Source organism: Hyposmocoma kahamanoa, unplaced genomic scaffold (assembly GCF_003589595.1).
Source record: "Hyposmocoma kahamanoa isolate Upper Pololo Valley unplaced genomic scaffold, ASM358959v1 89, whole genome shotgun sequence".
Classification (NCBI taxonomy): domain Eukaryota; kingdom Metazoa; phylum Arthropoda; class Insecta; order Lepidoptera; family Cosmopterigidae; genus Hyposmocoma; species Hyposmocoma kahamanoa.
The window spans coordinates 615152-641432 of NW_020654520.1; the positions used below are offsets into that span (position 1 = coordinate 615152).

Sequence of the window (26281 nt, forward strand, 5' to 3'; positions counted from 1 at the left end):
ACAAAATTAAAAAAAATGGCGCCTCTTGTCTATGTCTTTTGCAAATAAAAATGTTTTAATGCGCCGTACACGATGCGGTGACAATAAATTAACCGCAAATAAATGTAAAAGGAAAACAAACAAAACAATAAGTCACGTAGATGACGAAGTGTTGTAATTAAACACTCAAAACATCGGGACCTTTTGGCATTGCTTTTGCTCAGAAACCATAGAGATGAATTATTAGGTTCGTAAATTAGACCCAGGTAATTACGCTGATATACGGCCTGTGATATCAAAGGCTAAAACCTAATTAGGATTACGTTGTTACAATATCTATATGTGACATTCATTTTCAGGTCAAGGGCCTTGTGGAGTTAAGTGCTTTGAGTACTGTACGAGTAGACTACTGAAGGATGGAGATCCAGAAACGTTATTGTCTCCTACGATTAAGTACGTAACACTGTGTTTAGCAATGGGATGCACATGGGTTAACGATGAAATTAAGTAGATACAAAATACACTATTACAATACAGACCGTATACAAAGATGTTCGTCGTAATGTAGCACGCCCACCAAAATAATGTCTATTCGCGGCAATGTACATAAGTTCTCACAGGTGGCGGTACGAAGATCCGCATTTTAAATATAGAGAAATTCGTAAGATCTGCTGACAGAGCTGTAGTTACGTTTAGTAGCAGTATTTTCGAGATCCTTGCGAAAGAGTTCGTCCAGAGACGTACTGCCACCTTACCTATTTCTGCAGCCAAGTTCCGGTTTCAAAGGGTTAACTTGTAAACTTATGTTTCAGGGTGTCGGGCGCAGAGGCAGTGCCCCTCAGATCTTTATTTATATTTCCAGTGGAGTGATCATAGTGTTCAATTTCTACATATTGTGTTCGATTTCTAAGGTAAGACGCAAACCAATCGTATGCCAGTCCTCTCACTCCCACACCGTACAATTTTTTTAACAATATATTGTATAAAACCCGGTCATAAGCCTTACTCATGTCCAGGAGAGCGCCGACTGCACATTGATTATCATTTATTATATTTAGAATATGTTGCATGAAACTATAAACGAGAGAGAGTTGATTTGCGTTTCCTGAATCCATTTTGATTGTCATTAAATATACTAAACCTTCCACAGTATGAATGCAGACGAATCGACATAGCACTTTCATAAATTTTGGAAAAGGTAGGCAAAAGTGCCACTGGACGGTAGTTATTACAGTCTTTGTGATTGCCCTTTTTATGAAGTGGTTTTATTACTGATAGTTTGAGCATATCTGGCATAGTGCCCTCAACAAAAGATTGATTAATCAGGCAAGATAAAGGCGGAGCTAATTCCCTTGCACATCTTTTAATTAGAATTGGAGGAATTTCGTCATAGCCAAAACTTTTTTTGCTTTTTAGATTTTTAATGATTTGTTCTACTTCTTTAGTACTTACTTGTCGAAGATACATTGAGTTTTCTGGAGTTATGAGAACGGGCCGGCCTGCCGGTGGCTCTGAGTTCGGCTTGTTAACGATATCAGTGCCTCCCACAGAAGAGAAAAAATTGTTGAATATATTAGCTACAATTGTTGGGTCTTCTGTTAGTTGGTTATTAACGTGTAATTTTATATTTTTCCTTTCTTTCGTAGGTAGTTTATTTGTTTGTTCCTTTATTATATTCCACATTGCTTTAACTATATTTTCTGCTGTTTTAATTCTTTTTATATTATGTAGTTTTTTTGATGTTTTAACTGTCTTTTTTAGTATTATAGCGTATTGTTTATAATTTTCGTTAAGAATGGGATTGTTGATTTTTGAATTTAATATTTTTAATAATCTTTTATTTTTACACGACATTTTGATTCCAGTGGTTAACCACGCCTTTTTATTGTTTTTTCTCATCGTCACTCTCTTTATGGGTATAGTTTTGTTTAACGTTTTCTGAATCAATTCGCTAAATTCATTGTAATTCTCATTTGCATTTTTATCAGGTGTAATAATGTTACTAAAATCTATTTCCTGTAAGTGTAAAACAAATTTTTCCATGTTTTTCTCATTAAATATTCTTTTCTTTGAGTACCACGTATTACGTATGTAGTAGTTTAAAGGAACATTTATTAATACACCTTTATGATCTGAAAAACCGTATTCCTTGACACAAATATGACTTTTATTATTTTGGAAGTTTGTAAATATTAGGTCTATGCATGTAGCACTATGATTAGTTAATCTAGTTGGTACTTTAACTTTCTGGCAAAAATTGAAACTGTTCATTAGCACTATAAGTGTAGTAGTAAGTGTAGATTTTTCCAATATATTAATATTGAAATCTCCGCCTATAATAACGTTTTTCTTATATTCCTTCCGAGATAGGTATTTCAAGAGTATATAGGTATTTCATAACTGCGAATGTTTTGGTAGAGGATGTAGAAATTACTTTTATCCTCGAAAAAACTGTTCTTGTGTAGATTGTGTTTTTGATATATTTGTGCAATAATTATATTTTTCCTTGTTGTTTTTACTCTGCTGTACGCCGGGGTATATATTATTTTGTTGTGTATTATCTATATTTTATTCTTCTGGGTGCTGTATGGTATGTACCGAGGAGAATGCTTCATTTTCAAATGATGGTTTGAATTCATTGCCGTTAATTATCAGTTTGTTGTTAATAATGTTGGCACGATGGCCCTCTTTCCTGGCAGCAATTAGGGTTTTTATTAATTTTTTTCTATATTTTAGTGATTCTCCTTCCAGTAATTCTGTTACAGCTATACCTGTATTTTTGAAAGCACGGCGATTTTTTAGTATATAGTTCGGCATATTTTTACTTAGCAGTTCCACTAGTAGAGGTCTTCGATGGCCTTTTTTCCCTAATCTTTTCATGTCTTCCAAACAACCTGATACATTTAAATTTAAAACGTCTTGAAATAAGTAAATCACTCTGTCTTGTAGTTCACTTTCATTCTCTCTCCTTTCCTCCATACCATAAATCACAATTTTCTTATTAATATTTAGAATACTCTCGTTAATATTTTTACTTAAATGTTGTTGAGAATTTAATTTATTTAAACAGGTTTGTATTTCTTTAAACAGGTTTGTATTTCGTATCTTTGTGATTTAAAGTTCTGAGTGGTACTGCAACTGTCATGGACAAGCGTGTCACTTACCAAAAGTCGAGTCAAAGGAAATTTTCTTTGTGTTCGTTCGATCTTTGTGTTAATAATAACAACAAATTAGTGGAATATTTTCACGAAAAGTAGTTGAAAATTATGGTAGTAAAAACATCATGATATTGGATGAATGAATTTCTATCTTCTTCCAACATAACTAATGAACTATTCTTATCAACATAATGTAGGGCGCTAAGGGCTTCAACTATTCGTAAAACGAAATATTGTGTTATATTATTTAATACATTATACTGGTAGTAATTATACCATTTGTTCATTATGTCACTTAATCATTGTATCTAATGTTTGTTATACTGAAAGTTCATATCAATACACATTGAAATTATGCTTTTTATTGTTATACCTTTTGTCGATTATATACAGTGAGTGATTATATCCTTAGAAATTAAATCAAATGTTATTTATTACACCTAAGTGAAAATAGACAATTTGATGTTATATGCTCCATTACACACCCATTTTGGGACCGTTCCAAATTATTGAGCAGGGTGACTGACAAATCCGGGATATTCAATAAAATACAATATAATAATACCTATACTACGTTTGTTGTAAGAAGTTCTGGAAATCCTTTCAAAGAATACAGAGTTGAATAGCACAATAACGAAGTCGATCAACAAAATGAATTCATCACCAACTAATTTAAGTCAATCTCCTGCAAGTAACGCGTGAACGAGCCGACGTTGGAAGAGAAGCTCATGAATACATCAAGTGTGATATCAGGGCAAATTAGCGGCGAGCCGCCACTTCTCCGTCCAATTGGAGCAATTTCAGTTTTCCAATTTGTTACTACGCGAATTCCGTCTACGAGCATACGAATATTTTTATGGGAAATAAAGGTTATCGCTTTTCGTATCCAATAGTATTGGTGCTTATGATGCTAAATGACGGGACAAACAAGTCGTGCGCCTGATGGTAAGCGACATGCGACGAGCCTGTCCATAACAGCAGTAGTATCACTCCGAGGCTTAAATCGCAAAGGTCTAAGGGGCACTGCCACTGCGCCCGTCACCCTAAGACATAATTGTAAAGTCACATGTGCCTGTAATCTTACTAGCACCATTACCCTTCAAAGCCGGAACCCAGTAATGCTCACATTACTGCTCGGCGGCGGATATAGGTAAGGTGGCAGTACTTCCCTGCACTAACTCATCCACAAGGAGCTCTACTTGTGTGGCACAAGCCAAATGGCATGGTTGATGTCCCTATCTACTGATCCGAGAGACAGGGAGTTCCGGGGAGACTGGGAGACTACGGACTCCCCGGTAAGACCAAGGTACGGCGGGCGCCCGGACTAAGCCCTCTTTTAGTGACACGTTCTTAAGGGCTCTCTGGCGGACCCGGACTTGGGTATGGACCCGCCGGGGGATGTGGTTAGCTGTAGGAATGAACACGTTCATCTGCCCTGGTAGCATGTGGCCGTCGTGTGGCATTCATCCCGCGCGCAGCTAGCGCGTCTTAGTTACGGTCTAGACGAGGTCCTAAGGCGAGGAGACGCGCGGGGCAGTGTGGTTGCCCTTTAAGTCGGAAAGTATGTCCGGACATTGTCACGGGACAATGCGTCCGGCATCTCTGGCACTAGCCCGGAGAGCTAGTAAAGTATGAGCTACACATCCTCCGGTCCCTAAGGATCAGTAGGAAGGGTCCCTATAATCAAAGTTTATGTACAAAAGGACGGGGTTGATGCCATGCACGTTTTCTTTAAAAACTGTTTTTTCAGTGTCCTAAAAATAAGTTTTCCAATAGGTTTTTCGTCATTATATTATATGCTATGTGTAGCTGTAGTTTAAGGACTTTGGCTATAGTCGGTTTATTTCATAAATGTATTTACGCCATACACTCGTACAATCAGGTCTGTCTCCCACTGAATTATATGCGTTATATCCCCAGCTGTTACGATTCTGTCACACATCTTTCTCTACTTCCACTTGCAACAGCGTTTAAATTCACACGCGTTTATTGTTGGTAATTTTGATACAGCCATTTTTTTTAAAACAACAAGTCTGATTGAGAGAGTTTAGGCTATAACTGGGAATAATGAAATGTGTACAGAATAACTATAGTAACAATAATTATAAAAATATGAAAGCCAATCTCATCAATTATCTGGTTTCAAACTAGGAAATTCCCTGTACTATACCCGGAAATCCCAGACTAGAAGCCCAAATTGGTCCTACCAGGAATCGAAACCCAGGAGCTTGGCATGTAGCGGCCACAGTTGTTTCCACTGAAGTCGTTAAAATGAATGAATGTACTGTTTAAAAAGACACTTTAAAATATTGAGACGTATCATCGAGTTTGTAGTTTAATATACAAGAAACACAGACACAGACATACGCGATTTAAATCTGGAAAAATGGTTTCATTTCTTATAATATTGAAACGTTCACCGTTTGTTAAAACCTAACCGATTTGAGTAATTATAGCAAAAATGAGCAACTTTTTTTTGCATAAATAAATAAATAATATTAAGTGATGGGACGAACAAGTCGTGCGCCTGATGGTAAGCTACACGCCTGTCCACAACAGTTGCAGTGCCACTCAGAGCTTTAAATGGCAAAGATTTGAGGGGCACTGCCGCTGCGCTCGTCACCCTGAGACATAAGTTGACAAGACCCATGTGCCTATAATTTCACCACTTCAACTTATACCATAACTATAACTAACTAAACAAAGAAAAAACAGATTAACAATAATATCGGACATAGATTCAAATAATAACACTTGAATTCAGCAAAACAAAAAAGGCCTTCTCTTTAACTCATATCGACCCTACAGAATTATTGTTAACAATAACATCTGTCACAATGCATCTCTTTCATTTTTTTCTTTCCAGCCATTACACAATTATTAACGCTACACAAAGATATGTCACAAGAGATTAATTACAAGAGCTCTTCAACAAAGCGCAGTAATAAAAGAAAATGTGCTCGACGCTTCGCACGCACAGTCCAGAACAAGTGTCTGGGTGGTTATTTTTTCTCTCATTTCTCTCGAAAGGGTCAGTGCGAACTGAAAATAACGTGTGTCGGGGACATTTGGTTTTTAGCAGAGCGCCCTTGAGGTTACGTTCTGTAGTTTTACTGAAAGGTTTTCTATAGAAAACGTTCGTGTAGCTTAACTGCCAACTATAACTAACGAGAGAGTAGCTACTAGTATGATTACTATATATTAAAATAAGATTATTTTTCATCTCTAACATAAAGTAATAAATAAGGCAGCTAACATGAAACTGTGCCATATAAACATTCGGCTGCAATAAACAATATTGACGTAATATCCTGCAGACGGCTTCTAGAAATCGTAAATGAAATGGTTTGAAATATATTAGCACGTTATTACGGCACTTATGATATTTTGAACCATTCACGTCATGAAACAGCCCTGCATGTTGCATCAGGATTGTAAAACTCATTAATAATTATGTGTACACCACGGCGTTACAAATATGTAGTTATATTTTAGAATATGAAAATGTCCATAATATTGAAAAATCTTTTATCAGAAATGAACAATTTATTTATTTGTTTTATCTTAGATGGTACAAGCGGCGTATAGGGGTATATAATAGAAATGAAAATAACAATAGTAAACAAACATTTCTCTACTGATAGAAATTCAATAAGGAAGAAGTAGTCAACAGTTAGCTACAGAAGACTACAAAGTTAATCAATAAAAGCACCATTGTGTCTTTTTTAAACCTATTTTTTTCCACTTCCAACACAGAACAACGACAGACTCGCAAGACAGAAAACGGGAGTGGAATACTTTTTTTCTTATAATTTCATAGCTAATATTGTCCAGTTTCGTGGACTCTTTAGTATCTCAAAATATCACTACAACTTTTTGTTACAAATTAACTCCGTATTCGGCAGCTTGAATCCTTTTTTACAGTCTGAATACTTCATGCATCAGCCGTTTCTATCCCACTGCAGAGCAAATATCTCTTCTCTTTCTCCACTCATCGCGATTTAACGCCTCTACAAGCCAAGATCTCATATGAGCATCTAGCTCGTCACGCCATCTCCTTTTGGGTCTTCCTCGTCTTCCTTTTGTATTTACTGGGTTCCACTTCAAACAAGACAACCATGTCTTTGCCCCCAACATGCGTGACATGCGGCAAACGTGTCCGGCCCAGTTCCATTCCAGTCTGGCGGTTTTTTGACCAACGTCCACGATTTGTTTTTGAGCGCAATATACTGTTCTGCATGCGGTTTGACAGTTTTACTCCCAAGATATTACGGTCCACGCCTCGCTGACCCACCCCGAGTGCGAACTTCTGACGATTCGTCAAAAGTGAAAAGAGTAAAATTGAAAATATATTCCAAATAATAATGATGAATATGTTTTCGTAACACAGTTTCAATAGCGATTGGCGTTTTTCATTATTTTTCGCATCCATCTGTCCCGTATACATTAACAGAGGAAATTGTGTAAATATTCAATTTTTACTGTGAATTAGGGTAAAGTCAACTTCAACTCAAATATTTTGTTCGTTGTTTTCTGCGAAAAATATTCTAGCCTGAAAGTGAAGGCTAAATAGTACTCAAGTTCAATAGTTTTTTGTTGGTCTGCAATACTGTATGTTTTAAAAGTTACCAAACTATGGTACAAAGTACAGGAACAGTATTCAAACTCAGAAGCTTATTCGCACCAAAAGTTAGTTAAAGAAAGTCTGTAAAGAGTCTTTCTTTGACTTTTGATACATGGCCGATAAAACTGAAACTAACAAGTCTGCGAATATCTACTTTAACATAAAGTCGCAATATATTGTTTGTTCGCGCAAGAGGACCACACGTGAATACAATAGCTTTGTTTAATAAAGTGTGGAAACAAAGGAAGAAAAGACACGATGTGTGGCTGAGTGTACGATGAAGAACACTTGACAAAGTATGGCCACGTCACTCACTTGTTACACACACGTCTTGTTTAATTTTTGTTGAAGACGTAAAACAAAACTGTAACTCCATTGGTAAGAATACTTTTTAAAATTTTACCTATTATAGGAATTACATATAATAAATGTAGTACATGTCCATACGCGTATGACACTACTAAATTACTGAAATTACATTCAGCTTCAATTCTGCATTAAACCGTTTAAATTATATTATATTTACTAACAGAGTTTCGGTGCGATGTTGCATATTGAATAAAAATGTCGACCGTTATTATCACGAAATGTATAAGGGACAATCAAAGTGGATTATTTTTCTTTTGCAATGACAAAATAATCAGCGTAACTCTCCGCAAGTTGGGAAAAAAAAAGGAAACTTATACTGTAAATTTTTATTATTTATCAATATTTATTTCTTTTTCGTTTTCGTAATGTGACTTGAATTGGAATATTTACTGTTAAAGTTTTTACGTAAATGACAATTATTAGTAGCATTTCATATTTTAATAGCGGTAGAGTATCTTGTGGAAAAGTTCGACCGCCTTGCTATTTCTACCGTCGTCAGGAAGAAATGTGAGCATTACTGCGTTCCGGTTTTGAACGGTAAGGGAGCACTTGTCAACTTATGTATAAAGGTGACGGGCGCAGTGGCAGTGCTCCTCCGATCTTTGCAAATTAAAACCTTCAAGTGGCACTGCTATTAACTATTTGTTATGGGTTGGCGCGTCGCTTAGGTACTATCAGGCGCACAACTCGTTCGAATATAGTGTGTTTAAAATAAACTGTACAACATAAGAAAAATTAATCCACGACATACTCTTTTCTTTACTTTGTAATCACAAATTTCTTTATCGGACCGCATAAAAGTTTTCATATCAGGTACAACTAAAGAAGCCAAATAAGCAAGTTTTTTACCCAGTAATGGTGGTGCTAGCATTGATTTTTGACATCCATGTCATTAGCCGAAGAAATTAATTTCTTTAAAATTCCTCAGCAAAGCTAGGATTTCAAATCTGACTTAATACGACAACAGTAGGTAATTAGTCTAAATAACCAGCACGCAACGGAACAAACGCCTTTCAGAATGTTACCTAAGGACGTAGAAGTAAACGACACTGGCCTTTGTTTGCCATCCGGGAAATTTGCTTATAATGTCAAATCCAATTCAGCCTTGGAATGATTAGGACGTAAGCTGTTTTTCTACACATCTCTATGAAGGTATTAACGCCGCTAAGTTCGAGATTTTTCTGTTAAAGGAGTCCTCTATTAAATTCAATATTTTATACTTTCAATTACGAACAGGGTAGTTGGGGTATTATTTGGATACTTTAAAAAAAATGAAAAATTAATATAGGAAATGAAAACTATTTTTCCGGATTTAAATCGCGTATATTTGTTTTTTCAAAGAAACCGACGTTTCGGGCCCTTTACAGGTCCCATGGTCACGGTTGACTGTCAACCGTGACCATGGGACAAATATACGCGATTTAAATCCGGAAAAATAGTTTTCATTTCCTACGTGTAACAATCGCGAAAACCTAAGAACTCGATATGAAAAATTATGGATACATCTTTTTAATTCACAAAATAAATTCGTTGAAATAAATAAACACACCCATTATAGAAGACGTAAGACTAAATATTGGCTAACCTTTCGTGAAAAATGTAATTAAGAAATTATTTATATTCCTCATTCAAAAACAAAGTATATTCCCAGTATTCCCAGAATTGTCAACTGCTTTATAACAGACGCCAACGTCAACTCGATCAATTGGATGTGTATAAACGTACAAAAACATTCGCTATCGGCTTCGAGGAAATTTTATTCTTTAAAATTGTTATTTTAAAAAAGCTGCTCATGAAACTTCAGTCAAGATTCGATGTGCAGAAGAAAATGTTGAATAAAACAGAGCAAGGTTACGTCGAAACTAATTGTATTTTTTTTTATATATTTAAGAGTGTCGGCTAGTCTCATGTGTGCATCAATTATACAAAATCATTGACACAACAAGTGTGTGAAATCATCTCGCACACATCAGTAACGTGTACGACCACTGTCAGGCGATACCAAATGTCTACATACTCCAGTGAGAATTCAAAGGCCTGAGTAAATGTTATATTTACATGTTCTGCATCGGGAAAAAACAAAAAAAAACAAAGAACTATCTCCAGAACCGCACAGACTGCCTGCTGTTATTCATCTTACCAGGACAAAACGTCGGAGTCGTCTTTCTCCGCTGCGAAATCACACTGTTCCCTTTTACTGCTAGTTTTCTTAGATTTTACTTAAGTTGTAACCGGTTAAACCGCGCCTTTGTACTAATAATGGACTGAAACTAAATAAATAACTTTTGTGGACGATATGTCATATTTTATTACTGAATAATTTTTATCCATATACAGCGAATCGAATGATCGATGGTTGAGGGAGCATAAGCTTTGGCGACTGTCGTACCGACTGTTACCATAATGTCGACGTTATCTACCCATGTTTATTTTCCACCAAGTCACAACATCAAACATGGCTTCTGTCATTCCAATTAAGCGAAAACATGCAAAGATTGTCCTGCCATTGTCATAATTGGGGCATTTGTCCTAATTACAGTTTCGATCTCGTGCCATAAATAGTCCGACTTAGAAGGATCTGCGCGGTCCAAGAGAGCACTAGAGATGTAATAACTAAATTTATTCAAAAATATAATAGATCATTGTTTTAGTTGGTATATCTTGAACAAAATAAAATAGTAAATAAATAAAACTGCATTTACGACCGGCAAGCGAATTTTGAGACAGCATTGAGGTTATATCACGCACCTTGCGCAGTGCCGGCGTTTTCATACTTGGACTTCAATTTTGCGGCAGTCGCACGCGCATCCGATCGGACGGAGTCCGCAGCGGTTGGCGGCGCGGGCGTCGATGTTGTTCTGAACGACAGAGTTGTTGAAAACTGCGTTGAAAACGATGAAGAAAATGAGGAACCAAGGGTGGTTCCTAATCCGAGGGTAGTACGGTAACGACGGCGATACATTTTAGTTTGGTTTATTTCTATGTGTCCGACACGACGGTCCGGGAGAGACTGACGCGAGCTGCGTGAGCGCACCCCGGAAAAGCGGTCAGATTTATTATAGCACTGTCGTCGTCGGCACAGTTGAGAAAGTAATTTTTATAGGAGTAGTGACCGTAGATTTGTGAACGCAATTGTTTTGGATTTTGCCACTGAATTACATAGTGCTGGAAATAGTATTTGTATAGGGCAACAACATTGTTTTTAATGGAAGACAAGACCAAAATATCAGTCAGGAAAATGTTTTTAAGTGGAATTAATGCATAACATACTTTACTTACATTTAAAATACGATTTTAAGAAGTATTTCTTCACACACTGAAGTTGAAGTAAAGGCGACTTTCAGGACCCGTGCAGCCCCATATCACTGCGATCATCATTCTTTACATTTCTGAGCTAAGATGCCCGTAAACTTAGAACGCAGAACTGTAGAGTTTCTTTAGCTCCGATTGCTTTTACCTTCTTTGATTTGGAGCACATGTCCGCCCAGAAGGCAATTCCATATGCCCCTGAGAGGCAACGGCGGTATCGGAGATACGGAGTCATCATGGAATCAAGAGTAATCATGGCAAAATATAAGGACTCTACTCTCACCTAGTTGTTATATGTGCTTGCAAACCAGTTAGCCTTAACTAGCATTCAAAAGTTATTCATGTGTGTTTCTTGGAGTATTATGTTCGAGATCATCGACTTGTAGCCAGAGGTCTCGTGAGGCTTCGTTGCATTGATTACCGAAGATGAGCTCAGCTAGGGTAAGTAATCCGAATTAAAGCATCAGCACTGACAAACAAATTCGTAACTCCAGCTCTCGTAAGCCCATCTAACGCCACTTTGCAATGTCAGGGTGGCCTAGAATTTAGCTAGAAAATCACTTTGTTTCGCTATCTGAGAGTCGTATTCCAGAACTCTACTCAATACTCAAGTCAGGATTGCAATTGAAACACAAGCACTGGAAATACGACCCTGATGGCAGGGACTTGAGTATGATTTCGAATGCTTTAAACCATACTCAAATCCTGACTTGAGCATTGAGTAGAATTCTAGAATACGACTCTAAGAGTGTTTAGGACAGACACGCAATTGTCAGCAATCCTCGATGTTTGGATGCTGAGTTTGGATGACTGAGTTGATATGAACGTCGCAAGTAACGTAGGTTTCCTCAGGTTTATATCCGGCGCTGGCGATTATGGCATATATCTAAGCCTGAAAGATGACTATGTGCAGCTCCAGGGTCAATTTGTAGGTTAATCTGATTCACTCACCACATATACTTTGGATCTACTACTTAGGACACATGTGATAAAGAATACTCTATTTGAAAGCACACATCCAGGATACAAACCATCTTAAGACATTTATGGCATAAACATGATATTCAAAAGAAATTTATAATTAATAATGGCTCAATTTAAATGACTTGTCCATAAAGAGACATCTGTAACATTGTCATAACATTGAAAACATAGTTTCAATACATTTTTATCAATGTATAATGGATAAGTAAGATTTTAGACATTTTACCTGTCCATAGTTGATTATGTCACTAAAGAGTGAACAAAAATATATATCATTTAAAAGATATAAACACATCTACACAAAGAGCTAGTGGGAATTCAGTCTCTGTTGACCCTACAGAGGGTAAAGTAATAAGTCATAGCATGTACAGTCATACTTAACTGACAGTTTATTAATAATAATGCACACACTCAACATAGCCCCGCACTAGGGAAACCCTGTGTTGCAGGTGCCATGGACACACAGATAGACAACCACAGATTACACCCAAACTCACGAGAGAAATAAATGCAGGCCATACAAATATTTCTCCCGGCCCGGGAATCGAACCTGGGGCCTCTGCCTGACAGTCCAGCATGGTAACCGTTCAGCCACAGACGGCAGTTAAAAGTTAACTATACACAGACTATCTAAAATACTTTTAAAAAGAATGACAAACATTGACAAAAGCATAAAAATTATCAACTAAGCTACTAATAAATGGCCAAGGTCAGATATATCTCAACATGCCATCTTGATATGGCTTCTGTTATGTTCACATGAATTGTATAAATTCAGAAAAGTTGTTATGATTGTGAAATCCTTGACAGATTTTCAATTTGTTAGTTAGAAATAATAATTAATACGCAACTGATAAGGCAAAAGAAGTTTATCAAGAGTGTAGCAAATTGAGTTTTAATATTTGCCTAACATAGCAGGAAGACATGCATATACATATAAAAAACAATTAATTGTGACATATAATTTATTTACTGAACAACATCCAATAGTTATATATTTAAACTGAAATCAAAAACTGTCCATGCAGAACAGTAAATAATCATTACTACTCCAGGGTTCCTTACCATGATAATAATAAACTCATGAATTGAGATATTTATTCAAACATTCACAAAAAACCATTACTTGCACAATATTAGATATAAACATAAACAAAAGGTTATCACAAAAGTTCAGTAATGTGTGTAGCATAACATGGCATACTTAGTTATTCATTGCTGTAGAGTGTTGGGTAATTATTTACTGATTATTTCCTATATAAGTATGTAAAGACATTTTGTCAAAATTGTTGGAATGTATCTCTGGTAGCAATTTTCTTGTTGTCAGTACAAGTAGTAAGTTATTTGAAATACTGCAACAGATCAATAGTCTACATTTAAATTACCAGTCTATAAGAAAATAATAATGAAATGAGTAAACCCATAAGAAGGGCCTTCAATAAGTGTCTACATTCAGCTTTGTATGATATAATAGAAGACAAACAAATTCTGTAAACAAAATATCACTAAAGTCAAGTGTCAATCAACAAAACAAATCTTGAAATTCAGTAAAATCACCAAATCAGCATTACTAATGTATTTGTAATATGTGGGAAAAATTAGTTCATAAAAGGTTTGTAGTTTATAGACTAATATGTAGTCTATTACTTCAGAAGTCAATTTGCAAAGCAGACCTCTGTGCCACTACTGCATACAATAATAACAATACAAGAACCAATCACAGTAATATATATATAACAAACTAGATAAATAAAACAATGCAAAATATTGTACAGGCTACAATAGTTTACACTTGACCAAAAATACACAATTGTTCTGTTATTGTTTTCAGTCTTATAAGAATCCTTTTAAGACTGGCTTCTTAAGCACTTTATTAACATGAACTTTCAATAATGAGTTCAGAATGAAAAATACTTACCATTAATAGACCAGATATGTGAAGGCAAGGAGTGGGCAGCATACACTCTGCCGAGAGCGAGTGAGGTCCCAGGAACGGGACCCGGCTCGTCGTTGGAGCTTGAGTCCGTGTCAGGGCTGGCGGCAGCTGATGCCTCATAACTCGCCGAGTTGGGAGGGATCGCAATCGCCTCATGCGAAGAGTGCAGGTCCGGCACCGACGACAATGATCGAGCGCGCTGGCGGTCACTCGATACCTGTATCCCCGGTATCGCCCGCAGCAAACTGAAACCCGCCCCCCCTGACACCACGTCCGAGCTGCTGCTCGTCGAAAATGTCCTGGCGCGCGGACTCTGCCCCCCATTCGCGGTACTCGCCTTAGCACCCATAGCGTTACGCAAATTCGCACTTGTCACCGCAGCCTGTTTTCAGGAGCACACGCGAAACACGACGCCCGCGCTGCAGGAAGACATCGTACGAGACACACGACACTATACTAGATCACGAGGAAACTACTCTAGATTACGACAAACCCAGGGTTGTCGTTTTGCAGCGAATTGTAAACAGCTTCGCATGTGCCTTCCTGCAAAATTTTGACAGCTCCACCTCTCGTATGAAGTTAGCAATGAATCCGGAATTTGCGCAAGTTTTTCAGCGCTCGGATACACACACAACATTATTTAGGAGCTTTTTTTAAATGAGTAGATGAAGATATGGATCTTTCATTGTGAATGAGTAATTATAATACAATAAAATACAGGTGATAAACAAATTAGTGACAGTTCATACAAAATATAACGATATGTTTTTGAGCCCCTGACGGAGCACGGCCCGTCCATGTCCCGGGCACGGCCCGGATATGTGTGGATAGACCTTAATGATGTTCTAAAGTTTTTTTATTTAAAATGAGAATAATATTGACACCCGACAGCAACAATAATGGGCGCACTCAGCGCGTGAACTTATTGACCTCGGTGGGCGCTGGTGAGGAGGTCACGGATTCGATTCCCGGTAGGAAGGGATCAGCAACAACTTGCTGTGGTTGTTGCTGATCTTTTATTTATTTGTAGGAATTATTTGTAATAATAACGTACTTCCGTAGTATTCGAAACGCCACAAGGTCACTTTTTAAAACGTTAAATGCATCAGCAATATCACATTTTAGTTCGTCACGCCTTTGAGTTTTGTTGACGTAAAATCACGAAATCACATTGGATGACCTGGGAGGCCATCGGTCTTCGTACTCACTCGTCAAAATTTGTCGCACACTGCATTTCATCTTCTAGTTAGGTACTTCTACGGACATTCGCTGCCGACCACATCCACGAGTGCGAATTGATAACGTAAACTGGCCCTTATCGAGAATACGTTGATTTACCGCTAAAATTGCGCTTTGTTGATAAACCCTTGGATCTGCCAAGCTCAGAACTCGTAGACGGGGGACATTCTACGTCACATAGGGTCGTATTCCAGAACTCTACTCACTTGCAGTGAACACTGAAAATCATACTCAAGTCCTTGCCATTAGGGTCGTATTTCCAGTGCTTGAAATCATACTCAAGACTGCTCAAATCCTGACTTTAGCATTGAGTAGAGTTCTAGATTACGACCATAAGTTTCGAGCTTCGTGAAAACTCCAACCACTTTCTATAAAACACGAAATACTCGCGATGATAATAGATTGTTACGCTATGAAATACGTCACTTCACTGGGAACATCGACTGATGACTACCACACACCACCACCACATTAAATGAGAAAAGATTTTAAAACAGCAATCGGGAAAAATGGGGATTTTTAATTTAATTTTATTTCACTCTACAGTATTGTCTAGCTGAATGTTATGCGCAAGAAAAAATGGGCGGTGATTTTTTTATCACCCTGTATTTAGGACACTTATTCAACTTGATTACTTGAAGGCGCACCTGGGACAATAAAACATCTAGTTTCTTTAAGAGATACGTCCTAAAAGTTATCTTATAAAAATAATAGCTCGATCCGAATAATATAAAAATACAGGTATTGTATTCAAAAAATATGTCTTTTCAAAAAAATTTAAAGATCGTTAAGACCCTAGCTAGATAGTTACTGTGAGTGGCTTAAAGTGCTTTTCCACCGGCGAGGCGAGGCGAGGCGAGAATTGAAATCTCGCCGACTTGTTTCCACCAAAAATTGCCAACGCGGGCTCTCGCGAGCACTCGCGAGCTTGCTAGGGTGATGAAGACACAGTGCTGTTCAATTCGACCATGTCCCGCAAAATCTTATTATTAAATATGTTAACGGAAGAAGATACCGATGAAGATACTATAAGAAGAAATAATTATGTTGTAATATAAGCTGTTTGTACACTCTAAGATAAAATAAATAAATAATAAATGAAAATAAAAATAACTTTCAAAAATATTTTTTTTATATAATCTTTTATCCCATGGCAAATATTACGAACTAGCAAAATACACACACAAAAAGTTTACAACTGGCGCTGGTATGTTTACATTATATTGCACTATTGTATATTTTTGAAAACGGTGCAATGTTTAAAACTGGTTACATAATTATGATAAAATCACAATTCTAATCGTGTACATTTTAATGCGACTATAAATATATGATATGCATTGTATAAATATTTACGAAAATGATATGAATACATGTATGACACCAGGACTACATATTTTTCATTGACTGTAGTTTGTTTATTTTTTTCTGAAATAAAAGTATACATTTTTTAAAATGGTGTCGTAATTACATATTTTTGAAAACAGCATAATGTAAATTTTTTTAAATATGTAATATTTACATAATTTCGAAAATGTGTCAACGTTTACATTTCAATGCACGCAACTGTATCCCACAATTTCACGATTGACATTAATAGCCATCGCGAGCACGCGCAAGCTCGCGAGATATCGTACGAGACATCGTGAATCGTGTTTCCGTTGCAGAGTTAATAGAGAGTCTATGTAGGCAGCAATACGGTTCAATGTTACATCAACGTATATTTCAAATCTCGTCTCGCCCATCCTCGTCAATTCCGACCAAGTCCACTGAAGATGTGCTAGGAGAGAATTGATATTTTGTCATACACCCTTAGACTATGGCATTATGGTAACCAACACACTCTTGAGAAGTGACCTATAACGAGCATTGGCAGAATAAAGAAGTGACAACTTGTGGTGTTATTCATAAACAAACAAATAAACAAGAAAAATATTGAGTTCTTAGGTTTTCGCGATTGTTGCACATAGGAAATGAAACTATTTTTTGACCATGGGACCTGTAAAGGGCCCGAAACGTCGGTTTGTTTGAAAAAACAAATATACAATACGCGATTTAAATCCGGAAAAACAGTTTAATTTCCTAAGAAAAATATTAATAATAACAACGTACTGTATAATATAATGAATGTATAGTAATTACTATTTAACTACCCCAGTGGGAGACAGGCGTGATGATATGTATGTGTACTATATAACAGCAAAATAGTGTTGTGTTGAACTAAATACACATAAACAAACGTAACGTACCAAAACCATAGTATCAAAATCTTTATATTTTTGGCAAAAGGAACAATATAAAATGTAATGAACATTCAAATAAGGTTTACCTTTATCGCTCTTTCTATGTAGAATAGGTACATATTAAATACAAGGTAATTAATTATGTATGTTATTTCATTATTATTATACATACATAGTTATATTATACGTTCTACCATAATATCTAAGCCTCATGTGGACAAAGCAGTAGGAACAACACTGATGATTTCATTGTCATATTATAAAAAAAACTACTGTCATTTTAACCCACGGCACGTTCGTTTCGAACATAAGTCTTGCATTTAGTTTAGTTTAGCTCATCTATCTATGCCATTTAACGAGAAGACAAAAAGTTGTCAAAAGCTACACGAATACGATTTTGTTTTCTTCGTGTTTTCCTCAACAAAATTATACAATAAAGTATTGTAAATCTTATTTCAGTGTTCATAATGAATAATTCAGGAATGAATTCAGCCACCGTGAGTATTTTGAGTGTGAACAACGTAAAGTAAAGCAGTAAAGCAAGCAAGTTACCATTCCATTTTTGTGGTCATAACTGCCATCCATGATTTTAGACCTTATAGTCATAACAGCCGTATGATTTGCATGTAGTGTGTTAACTAGCGTTATTCTTTTATGTTTTTCTAGCAGCGTAAGCTTAGTTAACGTTAATTATTGTCTATAAATAGATAATGTTTTAGGTTATACTAGCGTTGATTTCGTGTATGCTCATGCTTTGCACGGCTTTGCTGAAGTAGATAACGCCCTAATTACAGCCAGGTGTGCGACAGGTGCCGCTGCTGGATGACGACACCATAGCGTTTGGGGAGGAGGACAATGCTGGCAAGAAGTTTGTGTAAGTTGTTATTATTTTTAAGGTGACTCCTTTGTTTGTTTGACATATAGGAAGGGAATTTAATTTAAGTAAATTATATGGAGGCAATTTTAAGGTGCTGTTATTTTAAAACTTATATGGGATGTTCATACTGTATTATCCCAAAATGTAATTAACTGAAACTACAAAACATTTCAGTCCCTCCCTTCATTTGATGGTGTGTGTGTGTAGACTGAGTGCCCTCATGTATTTTTGCCAGTTGTGATAACTGGAAGGTTTAGTACAAGTTGTAAACTGCATCCTGGAATTTGTAAAGAATATATTAAAAAACTATACCACCTAAGGTGCGGTCTGTCAATTCTCACACCAATGCTTCAATTTTTTTTAAATTGATGCTCATTGGAATGGTGGCTCATTAGACGAGATAATTGCTTTTCGATATTCCCTTAACCGTGTATGTAGTAGAGTGTCCACACAATAACAAGTTCCTATTGACTGTATCCTTTGCTTACTTATTAAGAAATATAAGACACTTAATGTAATGGTCAAGAACATGGAGCGACAAGGACAAACTAAATACTTGCCCAGAAGTGGAACCTTTGGTGTGAGAATTGAGAGACCGCACCTTATATGATATTGTTTTTTAATATATTCTTTACAAATTCCAGGATGCGTTCTACACAATGCTTTACAACTTGTACTAAGTCTTCCAGTTATTACAACTGGCAAAAATCACTTGGGCCCTCAGTCCACACACACATATTTGATGAGGGTTAATTTGTAATCAGTATTTATAGCATTAAACATAGCACTGATGGTATTAAGAAATGGTTCATTGGAAAAATGCACTCTTTCAAAATTTTTTTAAATATTTCTGTTTTAATTTTTATTATCTGTGCAGAATGTAAGCTGGATAATGTGCCAGATGATTTGTAGAACATACCAGATAATCACATGAACTGTCTGGTCTCAAACTAAGAAATTCCCTATACATAGATTAAGTATCATAGAAACTAGGGATGGGTATTGATTAATTGGAATAATCGATTTTTTAAATCAATGTCCCATGGTTTGATTAATCAGATAATCGATCATTTCATACCGAGTTTTGCTAAACAAAATTAAAACTATTATTTTATAATTTATTTTATATATTAGAATTTCATAAAAATATTTTATAAACATGGTAAAATTTGGAAAAAAAACAACCTCTTTTGAATCCAAATGTTCATTTTATTTAGTCGATTTTCGAAAAATGAGACTTGCGCGCAGTACTGTGGCACCAAAAAGATGGTCTACTATTCCCTGGTACTATTAGCTAAGACTTAATGGAGTATTGTCTAGCGCTCTGTATACCTATTTAGTTGTAATATACTTTAGAAATCAGGTAAACAAAGAAGCAGGGTTTGTAAACTGTAAGAGATAAAAGTGACGATATAAAATTTGACATACACAGCTAAAAAAATTCAGCAACAAGAATATGAAGTAATGCGACCAATTAAAATATGTATATTTTGTTGATTAATCGATATTTTAAGCCACGATTACATACAATTGTTTCATACATCAATTGTTTTGTCAAAAAGAATAATTGATGTCAATAATCAATGTTTTGTTGGTTGATACCCATCCCTAATAGAAACTAAATTAATTTCAGAGGGTTACCTCATCATTGACCAAACCAATTTAGAAATGTTAGTTTTTAAATTGGGAATCAAAACAGACCTTCACATGAAGCGTTCTGAGTGCTAACTACTAAGCTATTGAGGTTGTCTTCTATATGATAATTTTTTGTATTCAGTAACATAAATGGCAGATGGTACATGTAATATGGAAAATATTAATTTATTTTTATTTTTACCATTATTGGAAATCCGTAACCTTTTTCCAGGCACCCGTACATTGTATTCTTCCACCTGGTATTCCGTGTGTCAGCCATCGTTGTGTACATACTGTGTGGCTGGTTCTCTGACTCATTCATAGCTAGCTTTGTGATGGTGGTGCTCTTGTTATCAGCCGACTTCTGGACTGTAAAGAATATTACTGGTTAGTTCATGTTATAGTTTGATTCTGAATTTTAATTATACCAACATTACATATTGAATGAATGGTACTTAATTGTATTATATATATTATATAATAATTTTAAATGTTTATATCTGAAAATAGTGCTATATAAGAATAGTATGTACTTGGATTCTTCCATAACCCTATGTAACCTGTACTTACACAAGGTTATTTTTAAAATACTAACAACCTAGCAGGACTGCATTACCAACATCATAAACAATAACTTTTGTTCCATGACTTTTAATAATTATTCTTATAATAATAATTCATAAATGTATTTTAAAAATTTCCCTCTAAACAGTGAGTCTGTGAGTCGTTCGGAAGGCTCCTTGCACATTTGAACTTGCTACCTTACTACCAAATACAGATCTAAAAACTGTCAGATAGTACATAAAAACTTCAATATTTGTTTTTGGTATATTCGTCATGTTTTCTCAAGTAATCTAGTCCTGCAATGTTGTTAGTGTTTTAAAAATAACCCTGTATTAATAAATAATAAATACGTAACAGATGTTATAATTCAGTTTTTCTTTGTTCAGTTATATGATGTTTGTATCATTGCTTGTGTATGTTTTAGGACGATTACTTGTAGGATTAAGATGGTGGAACTATGTAGATGATGACGGCAAATCACACTGGGTGTATGAATCTAAGCAGGTAAGAGTTAAGTCAGCCATTTTAAATGTAATATTTTGTTCATATGACATATGTTTACTTATCAGAAGTCCGAAATGACATTTTCCTGAAGTAACGTTTGCTCGAATTTTCATAACATCGAAAGTAATTTTGAGAGGAAAATGTTTTTTTCTTTTAAATCTAACTTAACCTAACCTAACCGAACCTAATCGTGTTATCGCGATAAACATCAAACATATCCTGAAAGAACAAAGGTTTCGTTATAATTCGGTTTTCGGGGTAATGAAAATTCGAAGAAACGTTATTTCGGAAAAATAAATAAGTTACCGATACATATGTATAATATTTTTCTTATATAATTATAAATGGATAAGTAATATTGAGACCATTACAGAGTAGTTTTAGAAGAATCTTCATACTTCGAACTACTCAGTAATGTAACGAATTAACCATGTAAGCTCTATATTTGTCTAAATTTGAAAGATTTAATAAAATATTCCAGAACCGCGTGAGCGCAAACGAAAGCCGACTGTTCTGGATGGGGTTGGTCCTGTGTCCAATAATCTGGGCAATATTCTTTATCTTCTGTGTCTTCGGACTCTCGTTTAAGTGGATGGTAAGCAACATACAGAAAAATCAAAATGTGAGCTAAATGTTTCAAAAATCGAGGAATTATATTTCGATCGTTTGGTGCCTAACAAAAAACATTGACGTAATCGTAATTTGGCAAAATATAATTAAGTGTCTTAACACATTGTGTTAACATATTTAATTCAATTGTGCCAAAATTACTTTACGTCAATGTACCAAAAGAGTGATTTGTTACAAATAAATAATACATAAGTATATAAGGGTTGTATTCCAGAACTGTACTCAATGCTCAAGTCAGGATTTGAGCAAACTTGAGTATGATTTCAAGCACTAGAAATACGACCCTAATGGCAAGGACTTGAGTATGATTTCTAGTGCTTTGAATCATACTTAAGTCCTAACTTGAGCATTGAGTAGAGTTCTAGAATACGACCCTAAATCTGTCAGATAAAGAAAGAGCTTTCATCCTACATGCTGTGTTTTGCATTGTGCCATTGTCATCTCATTTGCTGTGCCATTATGCGGATACGTATAATCTAGGTCTGTTAACGAAACTCGCTATAGATGACAAAAGTTACTCTATTCGCAAAAATAAAATGACACATAAAGGGCAATTCAATGTAGTTTGTCAGAGCATTTTAGTAAATTAGTGTTTATACCGTTTTGTAAAACGTAGTAAAAGTTTGTTATATGACTTATGAATGAATTATTTAATGTTTTAAATTTTTTCCGCGGTTAAAAAAATATTGAAATTATAAAAAATGGAATGATTGCTATTAAAATTAAAAATTCCGCGTCGGAAATAGTTTACAATTAAAACTATCAGAAAATTTGTAATGGTTGGTTGTATTCTCCGTAGGGATCTCATTCGCGGTTTTATTTCTTTAGTTAAAAGAGCTACGTAAAATATTATATTCTACCAATTTAATTTAATTATATATTTTTGTTAATTATATAGTTTAATTATATTTATATTATAACTTTTGTTATTGATTTTATACTGCACTAAAAGAAAACCTGTTTTGACGTTTATTTGACATCGAATCGAAGTATCGCATATCGATATTATTTTCCTAATTTAAAGGCGAAGCCAGTTCCCACTAGGGAAGAAACCTCGAAATATTTCAATAAAGGCCAGTCGTGAAATTCGCAGCGCAATGAACTAACTATTATCAGCAGTTCCAAATTTGAATAATTTTTGCGTCATTTTGATATATTCATAGTTAATACCTAAATACCTAATCACTGGACTCGAATGCCAATTCTCGCACCGAAAACGGTTCGACCCGATTTGTGCGGTAATCGTATGAACTTGAGAAAATGTCATACGAGATCGTGTTTAGACAAGTCGAAAACTCGTAAGCAAGAATCTCCTTACTACATATTTCTCTGTGTAAATAGTTGTTGCGAATCTCGTATGACATAATCGTAGGCGAGATTTCGGTTCTTGCCTCAACGTAAACATTATGATACGATAATCTTACGTCGATTATTGCTTGTGATAATCGCGTACGATTTTTCGTCACGAAGCGTGCGATAAACTCTCTCCATCTAAATGGGCCTTTATTCTATTATACCTAAAGATTTTAGGGTAACGGTATTTTTTCGCGATTCCATGCAATTTTTTACAAACATTTTTTATGATATCAAGCGACCGGACGAACAAGTCGTACGCCTGGTCGTAAGCGACACGCCTATCCATGACATTTGCACTGCCACTCACAGTTCTAAATCGCAAAGATCTGAGGGGCACTGCCATTGCGTCTGTCACCCTGAGACACAAGTTGACAAGTCCGTACTTTCACCAGCACCCTTACCGTTCAAAACCGAAACGCAATAATGCGCACATTATTACTTAATGGCGCGGCAATGCTTCCTAGGATGAACTGTCACAAGGAGCTATACTGCTACTGTATACTTATTGTGCGCACCAGCAAAGATTTTGTTCCATTCCAATTTTAACTGACATATAAGTTGAATAATAAAAGTACTAAAATTTAGATTCCTGCGTGTTTCCAATTGCAATTAAAGACAGATCAAAATAATGAATATGTAATTCGAATTTTTCCAGCTGCTAGTTCTGATTGCGCTGACCCTGAACGGTGCGAACCTGCACGGCTACATCAAATGCAAGTACGGAGCTAAAGAGAACCTTAAGTCTGCCACAGCCGACTTCGTGCGCAAGCAGATCTTCCAGAACGCTTCTAACTTCATGTTCCCCCAACCTGCACCGCCTACTACAGGGAACACCGGGGTTATATAAGAAAAATAGTTACGTTGTTTACTATAATAATTGTTGTCAAGACTCATGTAAAGGTTCGTCATTAAGGGGTTTATTTATTCTCTATTAACTATCTACTCAGAAACTAAGTTGTAACTCAACAATAGGGGACTTTTACCTGAGTATTGACATAATTTATTTCGTAAGATATCAATATTTTTCATAATTGTACAGTAAAACATTAGGAGTTCATTCCATCCATAATTAAAATCAACTTTTTTTGAAATTGTATTATTTTTCAAAATGTAATTTTTCAATATAATTATTTCAAATAAATAGACCCTTAATTACTTTGTATCGCACGTTGGAGTCAAACCGTCGCTAAACAAAAAAGTTAACTTTTGGAAAATGGATTTAGGCGCTATTTATAAAAATAAGTTTAAATTTGAAAAACCGATATTTTTGTTTAGTGACGGTATAGTTTTAAACGTGCGATATGTATAATTTTTGCTGTTCATTGTTGAAGAACGAAAATTATACATAATTACCAGTGATCGCTATTAGGGAGTTAATTTAGCTAAACTAAAAATGATGTGGAGGAATGTCCACAAACCCCTGGACTTCACAGAACCTATGTCACTTATGTGGTTTTACCTTTAAGCAGACGAAATTATTATTTCCTATTAACTTCCTATTAAAGCTACAAATTATTGTCTCAAAATATAATAGTGTAGTTGTGTTTCTATAGGTACTTACGTATTTAATACCTTAGCCATTGAAAAAAGAAACATGATATAATCTATATTTTGGACTGTCTACAAAATAAACAGTAAAAAAAAAGAAATTTTATACGCATTCATTAAACGTAGTGCTTAAATTCTCTTTGGCATTCATGACAACAATATTAGACAACATCACATACTTTGCTCCCAAAGTAAGTAGTTAAAGCAAAGTTATGGAAATCGGAAACAACGACGATACCACAAACGCCCGAAATGACGAAATGGGTATGTCCATACTAAGAAAATGTTTGGGCTTTAGGTAGATTAACTCCTCAATTCCGATCACTGATAAATTACCGACAACCGCGATAGTCCCAGATTGGTCCTGGATAGAGCCTCGTGGTGAATTCCGCTGATCTGGCACTCATAGCACAGGGAATTCACTAGATTAGGTATTTGATGTGGTTGTCTGGTGTATTATTGTTATAAAAAAATTACTCCGTGTAGATACGAGGCGGAGTGATATATCTTCTAATGAGTCTGAAATTGAATTTTGCCTCCCACATTAGACATGAAGAGCATATTTTGTTATTGTTGTGTAATTATTACATTACTTAATTATTTAAATATGCATCAAACCATAACAAAATACTAGATACATACTTCCCTTCGCATGAAGCAACACGAGCAACATTGACCAAGTCACGAATTTGGAGACCTTGAATAAAATAAATAAATTATGACAGGCAAGGTGTTTAAAAGTCCTTCAAAGCTTATTACGAAATGTTTATTTGTATTTTGTAACAACTATAAAAATTGCATTAAAACCTGTAATGTAAGTAGTTAGTACTGTAATATTTTACGATAAGCTGTATAATATAAATTATATATTGGTTTTTGGTGCGGTGCAAAGTAGAGACCACAGTTTATCACTAAAAATTATGATTCCAATGATCTCTATCACGAGAAATCGATTTAAAATCACCATTACTATTATCTTTTGCTGTGATTGTGTAAAAATAATAAATAATTGTGTAAAAATAATAAATAAATGTTCATTTGTTTTTCTGTAAGGTAAATAAATTATTCCTATAATTAATGATTTCTTGTTTATTTTCGGTTTTATAGATTATAAAAATAATCGGAATTGTAAAATCTAACTAAAATTAGCGGCATACAAAAATAATGCTCCAGGTGAGGCTCGAACTCACAACCCCGGCATTACTCACACGTACACTGTCTTATAAGTACCGTGCGCTAACCAATTGCGCCACTGGAGCTCTGATGACAGTGGTGAAAATAGCGATTCCCTACTACAGCACCACTTGGGTCAAATGACGTCCCATT

General features: G+C 35.5%; 2 protein-coding genes and 1 non-coding gene across 3 annotated transcripts in view; 1 reads left to right on the forward strand and 2 right to left on the reverse strand.

The window, feature by feature from the left end:
• Positions 1-14852, reverse strand: part of LOC113236100 (E3 ubiquitin-protein ligase ZNRF2) — a 166820-nt gene extending 151968 nt beyond the window's left edge. The window contains exon 1 of the mRNA XM_026472088.1: positions 14342-14852. Within this exon, the coding sequence (XP_026327873.1) occupies positions 14342-14708 (367 nt within the window). The 5' untranslated portion in view covers positions 14709-14852. The remainder of the gene's footprint in view (positions 1-14341) is intronic.
• A 3441-nt stretch (positions 14853-18293) lies between these two features.
• On the forward strand, positions 18294-24362 carry LOC113236130 (uncharacterized Golgi apparatus membrane protein-like protein CG5021). Its single transcript, XM_026472128.1, has 6 exons — positions 18294-18338; positions 18636-18715; positions 20586-20740; positions 21342-21421; positions 21903-22016; positions 24063-24362. The coding sequence occupies exons 1-6, from the start codon at positions 18309-18311 to the stop codon at positions 24252-24254; spliced, it is 651 nt and encodes a 216-aa protein (XP_026327913.1). The 5' UTR covers positions 18294-18308; the 3' UTR covers positions 24255-24362.
• Positions 24363-26120: 1758 nt separating this feature from the next.
• On the reverse strand, positions 26121-26214 carry Trnai-uau. The gene is made up of 2 exons: positions 26177-26214; positions 26121-26156 (listed from the first exon to the last, which is right to left on the reverse strand). It is a non-coding gene; the product is annotated as a tRNA-Ile (tRNA).
• Positions 26215-26281: the final 67 nt, after the last annotated feature.

Excerpts from the sequence above, each read along its gene's own strand:
- LOC113236130 (XM_026472128.1), top strand. The coding sequence starts at position 18,309 with ATGAATAATTCAGGAATGAATTCAGCCACC. Across the intron at positions 20,741-21,341 it reads GACTGTAAAGAATATTACTG|GACGATTACTTGTAGGATTA; the intron begins GTTAGTTCATGT and ends TGTATGTTTTAG. Across the intron at positions 22,017-24,062 it reads GACTCTCGTTTAAGTGGATG|CTGCTAGTTCTGATTGCGCT; the intron begins GTAAGCAACATA and ends GAATTTTTCCAG.